We start from the raw sequence: 13,864 nt of genomic DNA, 5'->3' as shown, positions 1-13,864 counted from the left end.
CAGCTGTCTCACCCAGTGGTTGAGTCAGTTGATGCAAACAAAAATGCCATTGTCCATATGTTCTTTGGTATAATACCAATATTGAATTCAAGAAAATACAGAGGCAGCATATGTGAGGTTTCTCCCCTCCCAATCACCATCCAGTCTTCAATAAAAAGGTAAAAGTGAGGTTAAATGTTAATTTATCCATATAATTTGTCATATGCTTTTTTGGCTTTCTGCATGTAAAACTGTTCTGAGTTTTGTGTTAAAATATTTGTTTTATATAATTTATGGCAACTTTTTTATTTATTTAATGGCCCCTTTGAAATTGATTAAACAAAAACTGAGGTACAACAAAGGTTTGAACATATAACCTGATATAATCTTTGAACAAAAGGTTATATCAGAAGTTGCTTCCTCCATGGACATTTGTAGTAAAGAGACGGGAAAAATGGTTTCTATTAACCACCTAATTTAATAGCAGCTGTTACACTTGAGTGTTTTACAAACAGTAGAAGCTGGGGGGGAAAAATAAAGTACATTTGGCTGTCCATTTCACTTTGGATTTACATGTGGACAGTCGATCAAATAATATCCAGAACTATTGAAACAAAATTAAATTGCATGTCTGATGCTTTGTTCAAGGACAAGTCTTACACTGCATGCTAAACTACAAATGTAAACATTCACTGCTGGATTAAAAGAAATTTCGCTCCCATTTTTAGATACTACAAAATGTACATTTCCATTAATGCAGATTTAGGTTGAAGAAACAAAAAATTTTGAGTGCGTCAAATTGAAAAAGGGGAGGCACTTATTAATAAGTAGAAAACTACAATGTATTTACAAAACAAAAAAACAAATCATCTTTACTCTCTCCCACCGCCAATTATTGGGAGGGTTCGCTGCTCAGCAGTGCTCTGCCCTCTGTGGCCCCGCCCCCGGAATCCTCGGCTTCTCAGGAAGCGGCCTGGTACTCCAAACGTCTCCATGTTTAATTTCTTCTCCTCTGCCCATGAGGTCCTTCTGAGAACGCACACAAGTTGATCTTAAAGCAGACCGGTAAATACTGCATCATCGAGACAGGCAAATAATGCATCATCACCTGGGCTTTATGTCAGATGAGATGTTGTCAAAGAAGCCCTTGCTCTTGTTGTAGTACTTAACCCCGAGTGTCTCTTCCTCCTGCGTACACTGAATCTCAGGGGCCTCCCCAGAGTCCACCTTCTCAACTGCATCATGCCATGAAATTCATCAATTTGTTTCCCTAAATATCACTGGATTAAACATTCAACAAACTTACCTACAATCTCCTTTGTGAGGTCGTCTTTAAACTGAGCGTTTGCACTTTCAAAATCAAAATCTGATTCAAATTTCAAAGTTGTAGACTTGGAGTTCACAAGAAGCTGACCTCTGTTCCGGTTCCTGGACCTGCGACTTCCTTTTTTTGGCACAGGAGCAAAAATAATTTAATAGTACATTTTTGCTCATTTTCAAAAAAAGGTATGCATCATGACTTTATAATGCTTGCAAACAGGGGTGTACCACCAAGTTTTGGACCCCACCACACAAGACTGAGAATGGGCCCTCCATCCCATTTTATACCCAAATTCGTCAAACCATGCGCACATTTGGTACGTTTAAGTCAGGGGTCGGCAACCCAAAATGTTGAAAGAGCCATATTGGACCAAAAATACAAAAAAATTATCTGGTGCCGCAAAAAATTAAAAGCCTCCTATAAGTGTTATAATTAGAGATGTCCGATTATGGCTTTTTTTTTTTATTGTCCAACTCTTAATTACCGAGTCCGATATCAACCGATACGATATATACAGTTGTGGAATTAACACATTAGGGACTGCAATGTCCCTTTGGGACAGAGGACCCTATTGTAATGGTAAGGTTTTATTATTCCGCCGGTTTTTGAGCTGTAATTTGACCCCTTTAACATGCTTCAAAACTCACTATATTTGACACACACATCAGGACTATCAAAAATAGTGATCTAGTAAAAAAAAAAACAACCCAAAACTCAATTACGCTCTAGCGCACCCTAGGACAAAAACAGACAACTGCTCCTAGGAAGAAAACTCAGACAAAACTGCCAGTAACTTCCAGTAGGAATGTCTTAGAGACATGAAACAAAAACCTCTATATAGGTCTCAGTTAGACCTACATTTCATATATTGACAACCCCCAGCAAAAATCAACAGGCAGTTTGCAATTCCCCGTTCAAAACAAAAGTTTTGTAAAAACCGGTCACCTTTTTTCATACATTATCTCCTCTGAGCGCGTTTGTCGTGTCGGCTTCAAACTAGCACAGGAGAGAGATTGAACCCTTCTGATTAAAAGTTGACCAAAGAGTTTTAATTACTGCTCCGGTTTGGATTTTATGTGACGTCAAAGTCGGTCCCGTCCATCGCTGCTTGCAGCTTTAATTATGCCTAATTTTGTTGTGATGCCCCTCTGGATGCATTAAACAATGTAACTTTACCATGAATTGATTAACGTGGACCCCGACTTAAACAAGTTGAAAAACGTATTCGTGTGTTACCATTGAGTGGTCAATTGTACGGAATATGTACTGTACTATCTACTAATAAAAGTTTCAATCAATCAAAAACAAGGTTTTCCAAAATAAAAGAACAACTTCAACTTCAGTTATGGAAAAAAGTGACAACATGGCACTGCCATTATTATTGAAGTCACAAAGTGCATTTTTTTTTTTTTTTTAAGATGCCTCAAAACAGCAGCTTGGAATTTGGGACATGCTCTCCCTGAGATAATCCTAACACCCACTACAACTATGGGAAATACTATACTTTGACTTTCACAAAGTGCATTATTATTTTAATTTTTTTTTTTTTAAACATGCCTCAAAACAGCTACAAAAACAATGAAGGCACAAAGCTTCAGTCCAGCGTATACTAGACTCTACGTCCGTGTTTTACCGGATATATACCGCTTTGTACAGTAACGTTCTAAAAAGTCATTAATTTTACTTTTTGAAACAGATACCGATAATTTCCGATATTACATTTTAAAGCATTTGTCGGCCATTATCGGCAGGCCTATATTATCGGACATCTCTAGTTATAATGAAGTCAAAACATGAAGTGTCTATATTAGTTTCATTAGCCTACTATCAAAATGACTGTCTTAGGCTGACACAAATCTTCAGTGACAGAAATTTATTTAAAAAAACATTGGAAAACATTAGTAAAATGCAGGCTTCTCAGAGGGTGATATAACTAACTTACTGTCTTAGAATGGCCAAAAGGTATAGATGTGTGTCCAAGTTAAAGGAAACGGCAGGCTGTCTTTGAATAGATTCATAAGAATCTATGCAAGCTCTGTTACGTTTGCTGTGGTCAGTAACGGCACACAAACCACTATCAGAAATGCAGTCAATATTACATACAGATATGTCATGAGAAATGCAGATATAAATTAAATACACAGGACATAGGAAATTAAATGAGCTCAAATATACCTACAAGTGAGGCATAATGATGCAATATGTACATAAAGCTGCTCTAAATCGCATTTTAGCATCAATTAGCATGCAGTCATGCACTGACCAAATATGTCTGATTAGCACTCCACACAAGTCAACAACTTTGTGCATTCACACAGCATGAAAAGATTGGACAAAATGAGACAAAGAATGAGTTGCATAAAACATCTTTCTCTGGCATCGTTGAAGAAAGTTACACATTACGAGGGTGCGTTCAAGGACCGTGAAAAAAATAGGACAAAACAGCGCTCGCCAAATACTCTGAGAATCATGTTTAATATAAACAGTGGGATTTCTAACATTTAGGGAAGTTTGTGTCATGTTGTCCTCCTACAGAAACCCTATTAAACATTTTTCCCTCCATATTTTTCTATTTTCATACATTTTCAAAAAAGCTCCAGGGCGCTAAGGAGCCGCAGGTTGCAGACCCCCGGTTTAAGTGAACTAAAAATTAATGGTTGCATGGCTTTGGATAAACCCTTTAAAAAATTCCAACATGAAAACATGTTAAATTAGGTGTAACTTTTAAAAGAAAACTTAAAAGCAAAAAAATATATATGAAATGGCCAAAATAGCAAATAATCATAGCCTATCACTAATTTGAATATGATAACTGTCAAATGTTCCTTTATGTCAGAATGTAACAGAAAAACATACACAAGATTATCATCAGTGAATTAGAATCATAATAATGTACAGTATTATGATTAAATTATTAGTGCATCTTCTGGGGGTTAAGCCTCTGCCTTTGAAACCTGCTGGCAGCTTAGTTGCCAGAATTTTTGTGTTAAATTTACATTGGTTTTTACAAAATTATATTGTTAATGGAAAAACAGTACACGTTCTTTTTTTATTCTGGCAACTTAGCTGCCAGTTTTGCAATAATAGATACTATTAAAGTTTAAAAAGGCATGCAATTTCAAGCAGTACAAATATTTTTTTTCTGTCAAAATGAAAACAATCCATTACATTTAGTGAGAAAATATTACCGTATTTTTCCGCACTATAAGGCGCACCTTCAATGAATGGCATATTTTAAAACTTTGTTCATATATATATATATATATATATATATATATATATATATATAATAGTTAATATTCAAATAGCAGAAAAAAAATACTTTGACGCTACAGTAGAGGCTGGGGTTACGTTATGCATCCATTAGATGGAGCTGCGCTAAAGGGAATGTCAAAACGGTCAGATAGGTCGGTCAAACTTTAATAGATTACAAACCAGCGTTCTGACAACTCTGTTCACTCCCAAAATGAATAAACAGCGGTTTTATTATTTTCCCCGAGGTAAAGTCAGTGACGTGGTGTTTTGTTTATCTTTTAACAGCAAGGTATTATGTAGTGCATGTAGTGCAACATTTATATCACATAGTGGAGGGGAACTTTCCCCTCCACTGTTACGGTAAATCAAACGTTAATGCAATCACAATATAGTAACACTCCAAATAGTGCAGAGCAATAACAATATATCAATAACTCAATGTTGCTCAAACGTTAATGTCACACAACACACAAAATAAACATGTAAAGCTCAGTTTATGAAGTTATTACTCATCCATGAATCCCTCAAATTCTTCTTCTTCAGTGTCCGAATTAAACAGTTGGGCAAATACGGCATCCAACATGCCGAAGTCGTCATTAGTGGAGTCAGTGTCGCTGCTGCTCTATTGCCGTGTTCTACTGCGTGACTGATCGTCTTAAGTTAAAACTCTGCGTCGTAAGCGTTGTCTCAATAGGAGCCATTTTGGGGTCTTTACATAAACAAATGAAAATGAAACGGCACCCCTCGCGCAGTCACATATCCCAGCATGCAGCGTGCTTCTTCTACGGGGGAAAATGAAGTCGGCGGCTGCTTACCGTAGTTGCGATTGATTGAAACTTTTACCTGTTGGAGGCTCAATATTGGTCCATATATAAGGCGCACTGGATTATAAGGCGCACTGTCAGCTTTTGCCAAAATTTGAGGTTTTTAGGTGCGCCTTATAGTGCGGAAAATACGGTAAGTACTTTATTGACACATTTCCAGGCGTTTGCGGGCCAGATAAAATGTCGCAGGCCAGATATGGCCCCTGAGCTTGACACCTCTACCTTACCTAATTCCAAAATGCTGGTGCTGTGTGTGAATGCTTAAAAGGTGAACTTTAATGACATTACGACATTCGTGTTGAGTGAAGTGTTCTAAACTTGGTTTTAGGGCTGCAACATCAATTAAATCGATTAAAATCGATTATAAAAATATTTGGCGATTAATTTAGTCATCGATTTGTTGGATCTATGCTATGCGCAGAGGCAATTTAAAAAAATGTTTTGGGGGATTTTTTTTTTTTTTTAATAAGAGAAACAATAATCAAAATAAGTATGGTGCCAGTATGCTATATTTTTTCAATAAAATACTGGAAGGGATAGAAATGTAGTTTGTCTCTGTTATCCGATTATTAATCGATTAATCGAAGTAATAATCGACAGATTAATCGATTATCAAATTAATCGTTAGTTGCAGCCCTACTTGGTTTGAAGCGATCGAGGTGGAATGAACACTTTCGTATTTTTGATAGGTGGTGTAGGCATTCTTATTTGATTCAAGCAACCTAATTACTTAACTTTCTATATTAATTTTATATCACCATTTATGACATTTTCAAAAGAATAGTTAATATTCAAATAGCAGAAAAAAAATACTTTGACGTCGCTGCTTGCAAATAGCCAAGAAATCTAATTTCATGTTACCTTGTTTTCCTCTTTGTTTCGGATTATCAGCGCGTTGGCTTTGTGTCTTGCCTGCAGGCGGCCGGGGAGCTGTTTGATGCAAAAGCACATATTAGCCCAAAAACAATCAAAGCAACAGGAACATCGACGAGCGACATATTGGATTTAAAATATTCTTACAAGTGGGTACATTTTCTTTCTGAACTTGTGAGCCAGACCGCTGGTCCGGTCTAACGGTCTGTCTGACCTGCGGCTGGGTTGAGGATTTCCCTTTTCTCGCAGCGTTGCCCGCCAAAGGCACGGTTTGAACAGCTTGTTCTACCATGGGAGCTCTTCTGGGGGGGATGCCGTGAAATCCTGGACCTGTGTGAAGAGGAAATTGCGTGAAACAATGTGAAACGCACAGAAATGTGCACAACAAGCTATACCTAGACCCAAAGCTGCATTGTACTGCTGGTTCAGCAGAGAGTTGGCAGCCAGCTGGTTGTAAGTAGGCATCATCTCTCTGTATGGGCTCCAGCGTGGGGGATATCCACCTGAGGAGCTGCCGACAGAGGACTAAAAACAGCAAAATAACTCTCGGTTCATCAACAGTTCAGAGAGAAAGCCGAGCACACCTGTACAATAGCAGGATCTCGAGGGAGGCCATGATGCGGCTTTGTTGGTTCAGACACAGTGATGTCCTTTATGTCGCTTCCTCGGAATATTATAAACTCATACACTTCATCTTTGGGTGGCACCGGGCTGTCGGTGTGCCGGTCCTCTGTCCCATAGGACTTCACTGTTTGAACATAAAATACAAAACTAGAGGATTAGGGCAGCTGCAGCTCAGTGACGTGCTGTCAGGGGAGGCAAGTGAGGCATTGCCTCACCTTGCCACCAGGTGGCTTAACCACGAGATGTCTAAAAACGAAGTAATAAAATAAGTTTGAATATTTCTCTTTTGGTCTATGCTTTCTATGTGATTTCGGTCTGGTTCCTGTATATCTGGATCATTTTCATGGTCAGAATCGCCGAAATTTCGTGTTCCCTGATCAAAATATTGAAAACAAGAAGTCCACGGCTACACACAAAGTGTATTGAGCATGTGCGCGCGTGCTTATAATATATTTTATTTGTAAAAGCACTTTACATTGAACAAACAATCTCAAAGTGCTACATTGCATTTAAAAAACAAACAAAGCTAGAACAAATAGCTGCCCCCAACGAGTAAGATAAATAAGTAAAATAAAAACTAGAACAGCCTCATAGCTGGAAGTAGCACACATAAATCTGACAAAAGCCTTTTTTAAAAAGATGGGTTTTTAAGCCTTTTTTTAAAAGCATCCACAGTCTGTGGTGCCCTCAGGTGGTCAGGGAGAGCGCTCCAGTCTGGGAGCGGGGAAGAGGCGGGGGAAAAGGCAGGCCATGAGGCAGAAAGTACCTCTGCCTCACGGTAGGGGGCGATATATTGTCAACTTGCAGTTTAATGCCTCAGCAGTACTCTTGACTCGCCACACTGGGAGAAGTGGGAGCGCTCAAGCTAGCAAACACGTCTCCAGCGGAAGCCAGGCTTTATTTTTTTTCAACTGTATTTATAACAAATAGAGATGCCCGATAATCCGATAAATGCTTTAAAATGTAATATCGGAAATTATCTGTATCGGTTTCAAGAAGTAAAATTACTGACTTTTTAAAACGCCGCTGTACGGAGTGGTACATATCCGGTAAAAAACAGACGTCTAGTATACTCTGGACTGAAGCTGTGTGCCTTCATTGTTTTTGTAGCTGTTTTGAGGCATGTTTAAAAAATGTTTTAAATAATGCACTTTGTGAAAGTCAAAATATAGTATTTCCCATAGTTGTAGTGGGTATTAGGATTATCGTCAGGGAGAGCATGTCCCAAATTCCAAGCTGTTTTGAGGCATGTTAAAAAAAAAATTATGCACTTTGTGACTTCAATAATAAATATGGCAGTGCCATGTTGGCACTTTTTTCCATAACTGGAGTTGAAGTTGTTCTTATTTTTGAAAACCTCGTTTTTGATTGGTTGAAACTTGTATTAGTAGATTGCACAGTACAGTACATATTCCGTACAATTGACCACTAAATGGTAACACCCAAATACGTTTCTCAACTTCTTTAAGTCAGGGTCCACATTAATCAATTCATGGTAAAGTTACATTGTTTAATGCATCCAGCAGGGCATCACAACACAATTAGGCATAATGTGTTAATAATTAGGGATGCTGGATAAATGCGTTAAAATGTAATATCGGAAATGGACGGTATTGTTTTTTAAATTATCGGTATGTTTTTTTTTTGTTTTTGTAATTTTTTAATTATCAAATCAACATAAAAAAAACAAGATACACTTACAATTAGTGCACCAACCCAAAAAACCTCCCTCCCCCTCATTCACACAAAAGGGTTGTTTCTTTCTGTTAATATTCTGGTTCCTACATTATATATCAATATATATCAATACAGTCTGCAAGGGATACAGTCCGGAAGAAACACATGATTTTGCGTGCTGCTGGTCCACTAATAGTACTAACCTTTAACAGTTAATTATACTAATTTTCCATGAATTACTAGTTTCTATGTAACTGTTTTTATATTGTTTTACTTTCATTTGTTATTCAAGAAAATGTTTTTAATTTATTTATTTTATTAGTTGTTTTTTTTTAAAGTACCTTATCGTCACCATACCTGGTTGTCTAAATTAGGCATAATAATGTGTTAATTCCACGACTGCATATATCGGTAATTAAAGAGTTGGACAATATCGGAATATCGGATATCGGCAAAAAGCCATTATCGGACATCCCTATTAATACATTATTATTAATTCCACGACTGTATATATCGGTATCGGTTGATATCGGAATCGGTAATTAAGAGTTGGACAATATCGGAATATCGGCAAAAAAGCCATTATCGGACATCTTTAATAACAAATATGGCATTTTTATTAGAGTGGGTGTTTGTCAGATGCAAAAATATTGTTTTATTGCTTGGAATGAAATTTAATTAAATGAACGTGTCTGCCAATATGGAGGATTATATACTGTATCAATGATTAAATACTTCTCTAAACTGGACTTTAAGACAAAATGAATGATCATACAAAGTACGTTTTCATGGATAGCTATTGCTGCTTCAGATACAAATACAGAAAGGTAAGATACACTCACAATACTTGATATTTTGTTAAAAGCAAATGGGACCAAAAAGTATGTATGGACCCATTTATCATATAATATTGTAACATTTTTATGAAAGCGAATAACTCCCTTCTTTTTCCTGTTACTCTAATGTGCAACTTAAATCAACAATGATTAGAGTTGCACATATACATTTAAGTAAAAAAAAAAGAAAGAAAAAAAACCTGGTGTTTAGTTCACCGCACATCACAGCTGCACACAATTTGAGACCCATCAAACAAACTTACCTTTGGCTAAGGCGACCGTGGACCGTTCTGTGTCCACCGAGGACAATATGCCTTCATACCGAATCTGTGCCTTCGATATCAAACTTATTTTGCTGCCAATGTAAGGCGTTCCACCTCTGGCACTCATGCTTCCAGCGGTTTAAGCGGACAAAGACCCCAAAAGATGGCAACACTACTCATTAAAGAGATTTATCAGCAGCGACGTCCAATTACCGGCACCTGTGTGATTTATAAAATCGTCGGTGACGTCACTGTGCTGCTCAGGCACCTGCGTTTGACGAGGGTTAGTTTGTTTATAATACCAGCGCACACCCATGGGCGGGGTTAAACTTTTTATTTTAATTTTATTACGTTATAACTACGCACAATACACATACAACGACGTTTAAGCGGACAGAGACACCCAAAAGATGGCAACACTACTCATTAAAGAGATTTATCAGCAGCGACGTGCAATTACAGGCATCTGTGTGATTTTATAAGATCGGCAGTGACGTCACTGTGCTGCTCAGTCACCTGCGTTTGACGAGGGTTAGTTTGTTTACCTTACCAGCGCACACCCATGGGCGGGGTTACATTTTTTATTTTTATTTTTATACTTGCCAACCTTGAGACCTCCGATTTTGGGAGGTGGGGGCGTGGTCGGGGTGGGGTGGGCGGGGCGTAGTTGGGGGCGTGGTTAAGAGGGGAGGAGTATATTGACAGCTAGAATTCACCAAGTCAAGTATTTCATACACACATACTGTATATATATATATATATATATATATATATATATATATATATATATATATATATATATATATATATATATATATATCTACATCCTGAAAATATGCAAACAAAACTGTGTTTAGATAATTGATACTTCAAGCTTGCATAAATAAATATTAAGGAATATAACATAACTTGGCTTCTGAGAGTTTCAAAATATAATGAATAAAATGCTAAAGTTGTTGATAAACAAGCAATTATTTTAATAATTAAATATGGTCATTTTAAATGAATTATTATGATAATTTAAAATCAATTATTTCAAATATGTTTATCCATCCATCCATCCATCTTCTTCCACTTACCCGAGGTCGGGTCGCGGGGGCAGCAGCCTAAGCAGGGAAGCCCAGACTTCCCTCTCCCCAGCCACTTCGTCCAGCTCCTCCCGGGGGATCCCGAGGCGTTCCCAGGCCAGCCGGGAGACATAGTCTTCCCAACGTGTCCTGGGTCTTCCCCGTGGCCTCCTACCGGTCAGACGTGCCCTAAACACCTCCCGAGGGAGACGATCGGGTGGCATCTTGACCAGATGCCCGAACCACCTCATCTGGCTCCTCTCGATGTGGAGGAGCAGCGGCTTTACTTTGAGCTCCCCCCGGATGACAGAGCTTCTCACCCTATCTCTAAGGGAGAGCCCTGCCACTCGGCGGAGGAAACTCATTTCGGCCGCTTGTACCCGTGATCTTGTCCTTTCGGTCATAACCCAAAGCTCATGACCATAGGTGAGGATGGGAACGTAGATCGACCGGTAAATTGAGAGCTTTGCCTTCCGGCTCAGCTCCTTCTTCACCACAACGGATCGATACAGCGTCCGCATTACTGAAGATGCCGCACCGATCCGCCTGTCGATCTCACGATCCACTCTTCCCTCACTTGTGAACAAGACTCCGAGGTACTTGAACTCCTCCACTTGGGGCAAGATCTCCTCCCCAACCCGGAGATGGCATTCCACCCTTTTCCGGGTGAGAACCATGGACTCGGACTTGGAGGTGCTGATTCTAAATATGTTTATTTTAATGTATAATTCTATGGCTGGATGTAATAAGGAGTCAGGAAAAAATACAAATAAAAATACAATTAATTTTGATGTTTTTAGCATGTATTTAGTTTTTGTTTTTTTAAATTAATAAATATATTTATTTTTAGGTAAGATAAACATAATAATACAGTTTATCTCTAGTCTGGATGATTTAGTTCTTGTCACCTTGTTGTCCTCCCGTCATGAAAAAAGGCTGTCCTCACTCAGGTCCGCATGGAGCTGGAGGGGGCATGGCTTCTAGCTCCGGCTGAAAATCAGGAGATTTTCGGGAGAATATTTGTCCCGGGAGGTTTTCGGGAGAGGCGCTGAATTTCGGGAGTCTCCCGGAAAATTCGGGAGGGTTGGCAAGTATGTATTTTATTAAGTTATAACTACGCACAATACACATACAACGACGTTTAAGCGGACAGAGACCCCACAATATGGCAAGACTACTCATTAAAGGCCTACTGAAACCCACTACTACCGACCACGCAGTCTGATAGTTTATATATCAATGATGAAATCTTAACATTGCAACACATGCCAATACGGCCGGGTTAGCTTACTAAAGTGCAATTTTAAATTTCGCGCAAAATATCCTGCTGAAAACGTCTCGGTATGATGACGCCTGCGCATGACGTCACGGATTGTAGAGGACATTTTGGGACAGCATGGTGGCCAGCTATTAAGTCGTCTGTTTTCATCGCAAAATTCCACAGTATTCTGGACATCTGTGTTGGTGAATCTTTTGCAATTTGTTCAATGAACAATGGAGACAGCAAAGAAGAAAGCTGTAGGTGGGAAACGGTGTATTGCGGCAGGTGTTGCGCCGGATAACGCACCCCCGTCGTAGAATGCACCCCTTGACTGTTGTGCCGGATAACACAGCCGGTGTTTCATTGTTTACATTCCCGGAAGATGACAGTCAAGCTTTACCATTGGCCTGTGGAGAACTGGGACAACAGAGACTCTTACCAGGAGGACTTTGAGTTGGATGCGCAGACGCGGTACCGTGAGTACGCATGCAGCTGCAGCTTCCAAACATTTGTCGCTTGCCTGTACGTGCGTGCCGCTATGTGCATGTCACGTATGTAACTTTGGGGACTTTGGGGAAATGTATGTGCTGTATGAACTTTGGGGAGGTGAACGGCACTTTGGGCTGTGGGATTGAGTGTGTTGTGCAGGTGTTTGAGTTGTATTGGCGGGTTATATGGACGGGAGGGGCGAGGTGTTTGTTATGCGGGATTAATTTGTGGCATATTAAATATAAGCCTGGTTGTGTTGTGGCTAATAGAGTATATATATGTCTTGTGTTTATTTACTGTTTTAGTCATTCCCAGCTGAATATCAGGTCCCACCCGCCTCTTACAGCATCTTCCCTATCTGAATCTCGCTCCCACTGCCCTCTAGTCTTTCACTCTCACTTTCCTCATCCACAAATCTTTCATCTTCGCTTAAATTAATAGGGAAATCGTCGCTTTCTCGGTCCGAATCGCTCTCGCTGCTGGTGGCCATGATTGTAAACAATGTGCAGATGTGAGGAGCTCCACAACCTGTGACGTCACGCTACTCGTCTGCTACTTCCGGTACAGGCAAGGCTTTTTTATCAGCGACCAAAAGTTGCGAACTTTATCGTCGATGTTCTCTACTAAATCCTTTCAGCAAAAATATGGCAATATCGCGAAAAAATCAAGTATGACACATAGAATGGACCTGCTATCTCCGTTTAAATAAGAAAATCGCATTTCAGTAGGCCTTTAAAGCATTTAGATTTTCAGCACCGAAGGCTTGGAATAACCTACAATCGAATCTTCAACTTCAAACCCTTGTTGCATTATGAGTTTAAAGCTTCTGTGAAAGGATTGCAGTCTACCTTGTCTGTATGCACATGTGTTATTTGAGCAAGTTTTAATGTTGTAAATGTGATGTTTTATGTGTTGTTTACTGTTTTTAATGTAGCCTTGCTGCTGCCCTCTTGGCCAGGTCTCCCTTGGAAAAGAGATCTTTGATCTCAATGGGATTTTACCTGGTTAAATAAAGGCTAACTAAAAAAATTAAAGATATTTATCAAAGGCGACGTGCAATTACGGGCACCTGTGTGATTTATAAGATCGGCAGTGACGTCACTGTGCTGCTCAGCCACCTGCGTTTGACGAGGGTTAGTTTGTTTCCCTCTACCAACGCACCCCGGGGGTTAATTTTGTTATTTTTGTTTTTATTACGTTATAACTACGCACAATACACATACAACGACCAAACATACCTTAAACACATTATGTATGTATAACAGGAAGTGATATGCATTGTTTTCTGATCAAGTTCCTCACAAGTGACGTAATAGTACTACTGTTTCACTGCTTCACGCTCTATTGCGTTGTTGTCGCGGCAGTCGGGCCTGTTTAAATCAGGCGTTACTATCC

The 13,864-nt window shown here is 39.2% G+C and overlaps 1 protein-coding gene across 2 annotated transcripts; it reads right to left on the bottom strand.

The window, feature by feature from the left end:
* Positions 1-437: 437 nt before the first annotated feature.
* On the bottom strand, positions 438-9,866 carry LOC133570752 (protein LSM14 homolog B-like). Of its 2 annotated transcripts, none has more exons than XM_061923447.2 (8): positions 9,653-9,865; positions 6,837-7,000; positions 6,648-6,777; positions 6,400-6,582; positions 6,241-6,309; positions 1,286-1,423; positions 1,088-1,214; positions 438-1,008 (listed from the first exon to the last, which is right to left on the bottom strand). In XM_061923447.2, the coding sequence occupies exons 1-8, from the start codon at positions 9,777-9,779 to the stop codon at positions 852-854; spliced, it is 1,095 nt and encodes a 364-aa protein (XP_061779431.2). In that variant the 5' UTR covers positions 9,780-9,865; the 3' UTR covers positions 438-851. The 2 variants fall into 2 exon arrangements, with proteins under 2 accessions (XP_061779431.2, XP_061779432.2); XM_061923448.2 differs by having other exon boundaries at positions 861-1,008; positions 1,290-1,423; positions 9,653-9,866.
* Positions 9,867-13,864: the final 3,998 nt, after the last annotated feature.

Source organism: Nerophis lumbriciformis, linkage group LG28 (assembly GCF_033978685.3).
Source record: "Nerophis lumbriciformis linkage group LG28, RoL_Nlum_v2.1, whole genome shotgun sequence".
NCBI lineage: Eukaryota > Metazoa > Chordata > Actinopteri > Syngnathiformes > Syngnathidae > Nerophis > Nerophis lumbriciformis.
Note: the sequence above shows the minus strand (reverse complement) of the source record. Positions and strands in the feature narration are given on the sequence as shown.

Coding starts and splice junctions, on each gene's coding strand:
- LOC133570752 (XM_061923447.2), bottom strand. CDS start 9,779: ATGAGTGCCAGAGGTGGAACGCCTTACATTGGCAGCAAAATAAGTTTG. Junction 7,001..9,652: donor CACGGTCGCCTTAGCCAAAG/GTAAGTTTGTTT, acceptor ATGTTCAAACAG/TGAAGTCCTATGGGACAGAG. Junction 1,009..1,087: donor TCATCTGACATAAAGCCCAG/GTGATGATGCAT, acceptor GTGCGTTCTCAG/AAGGACCTCATGGGCAGAGG.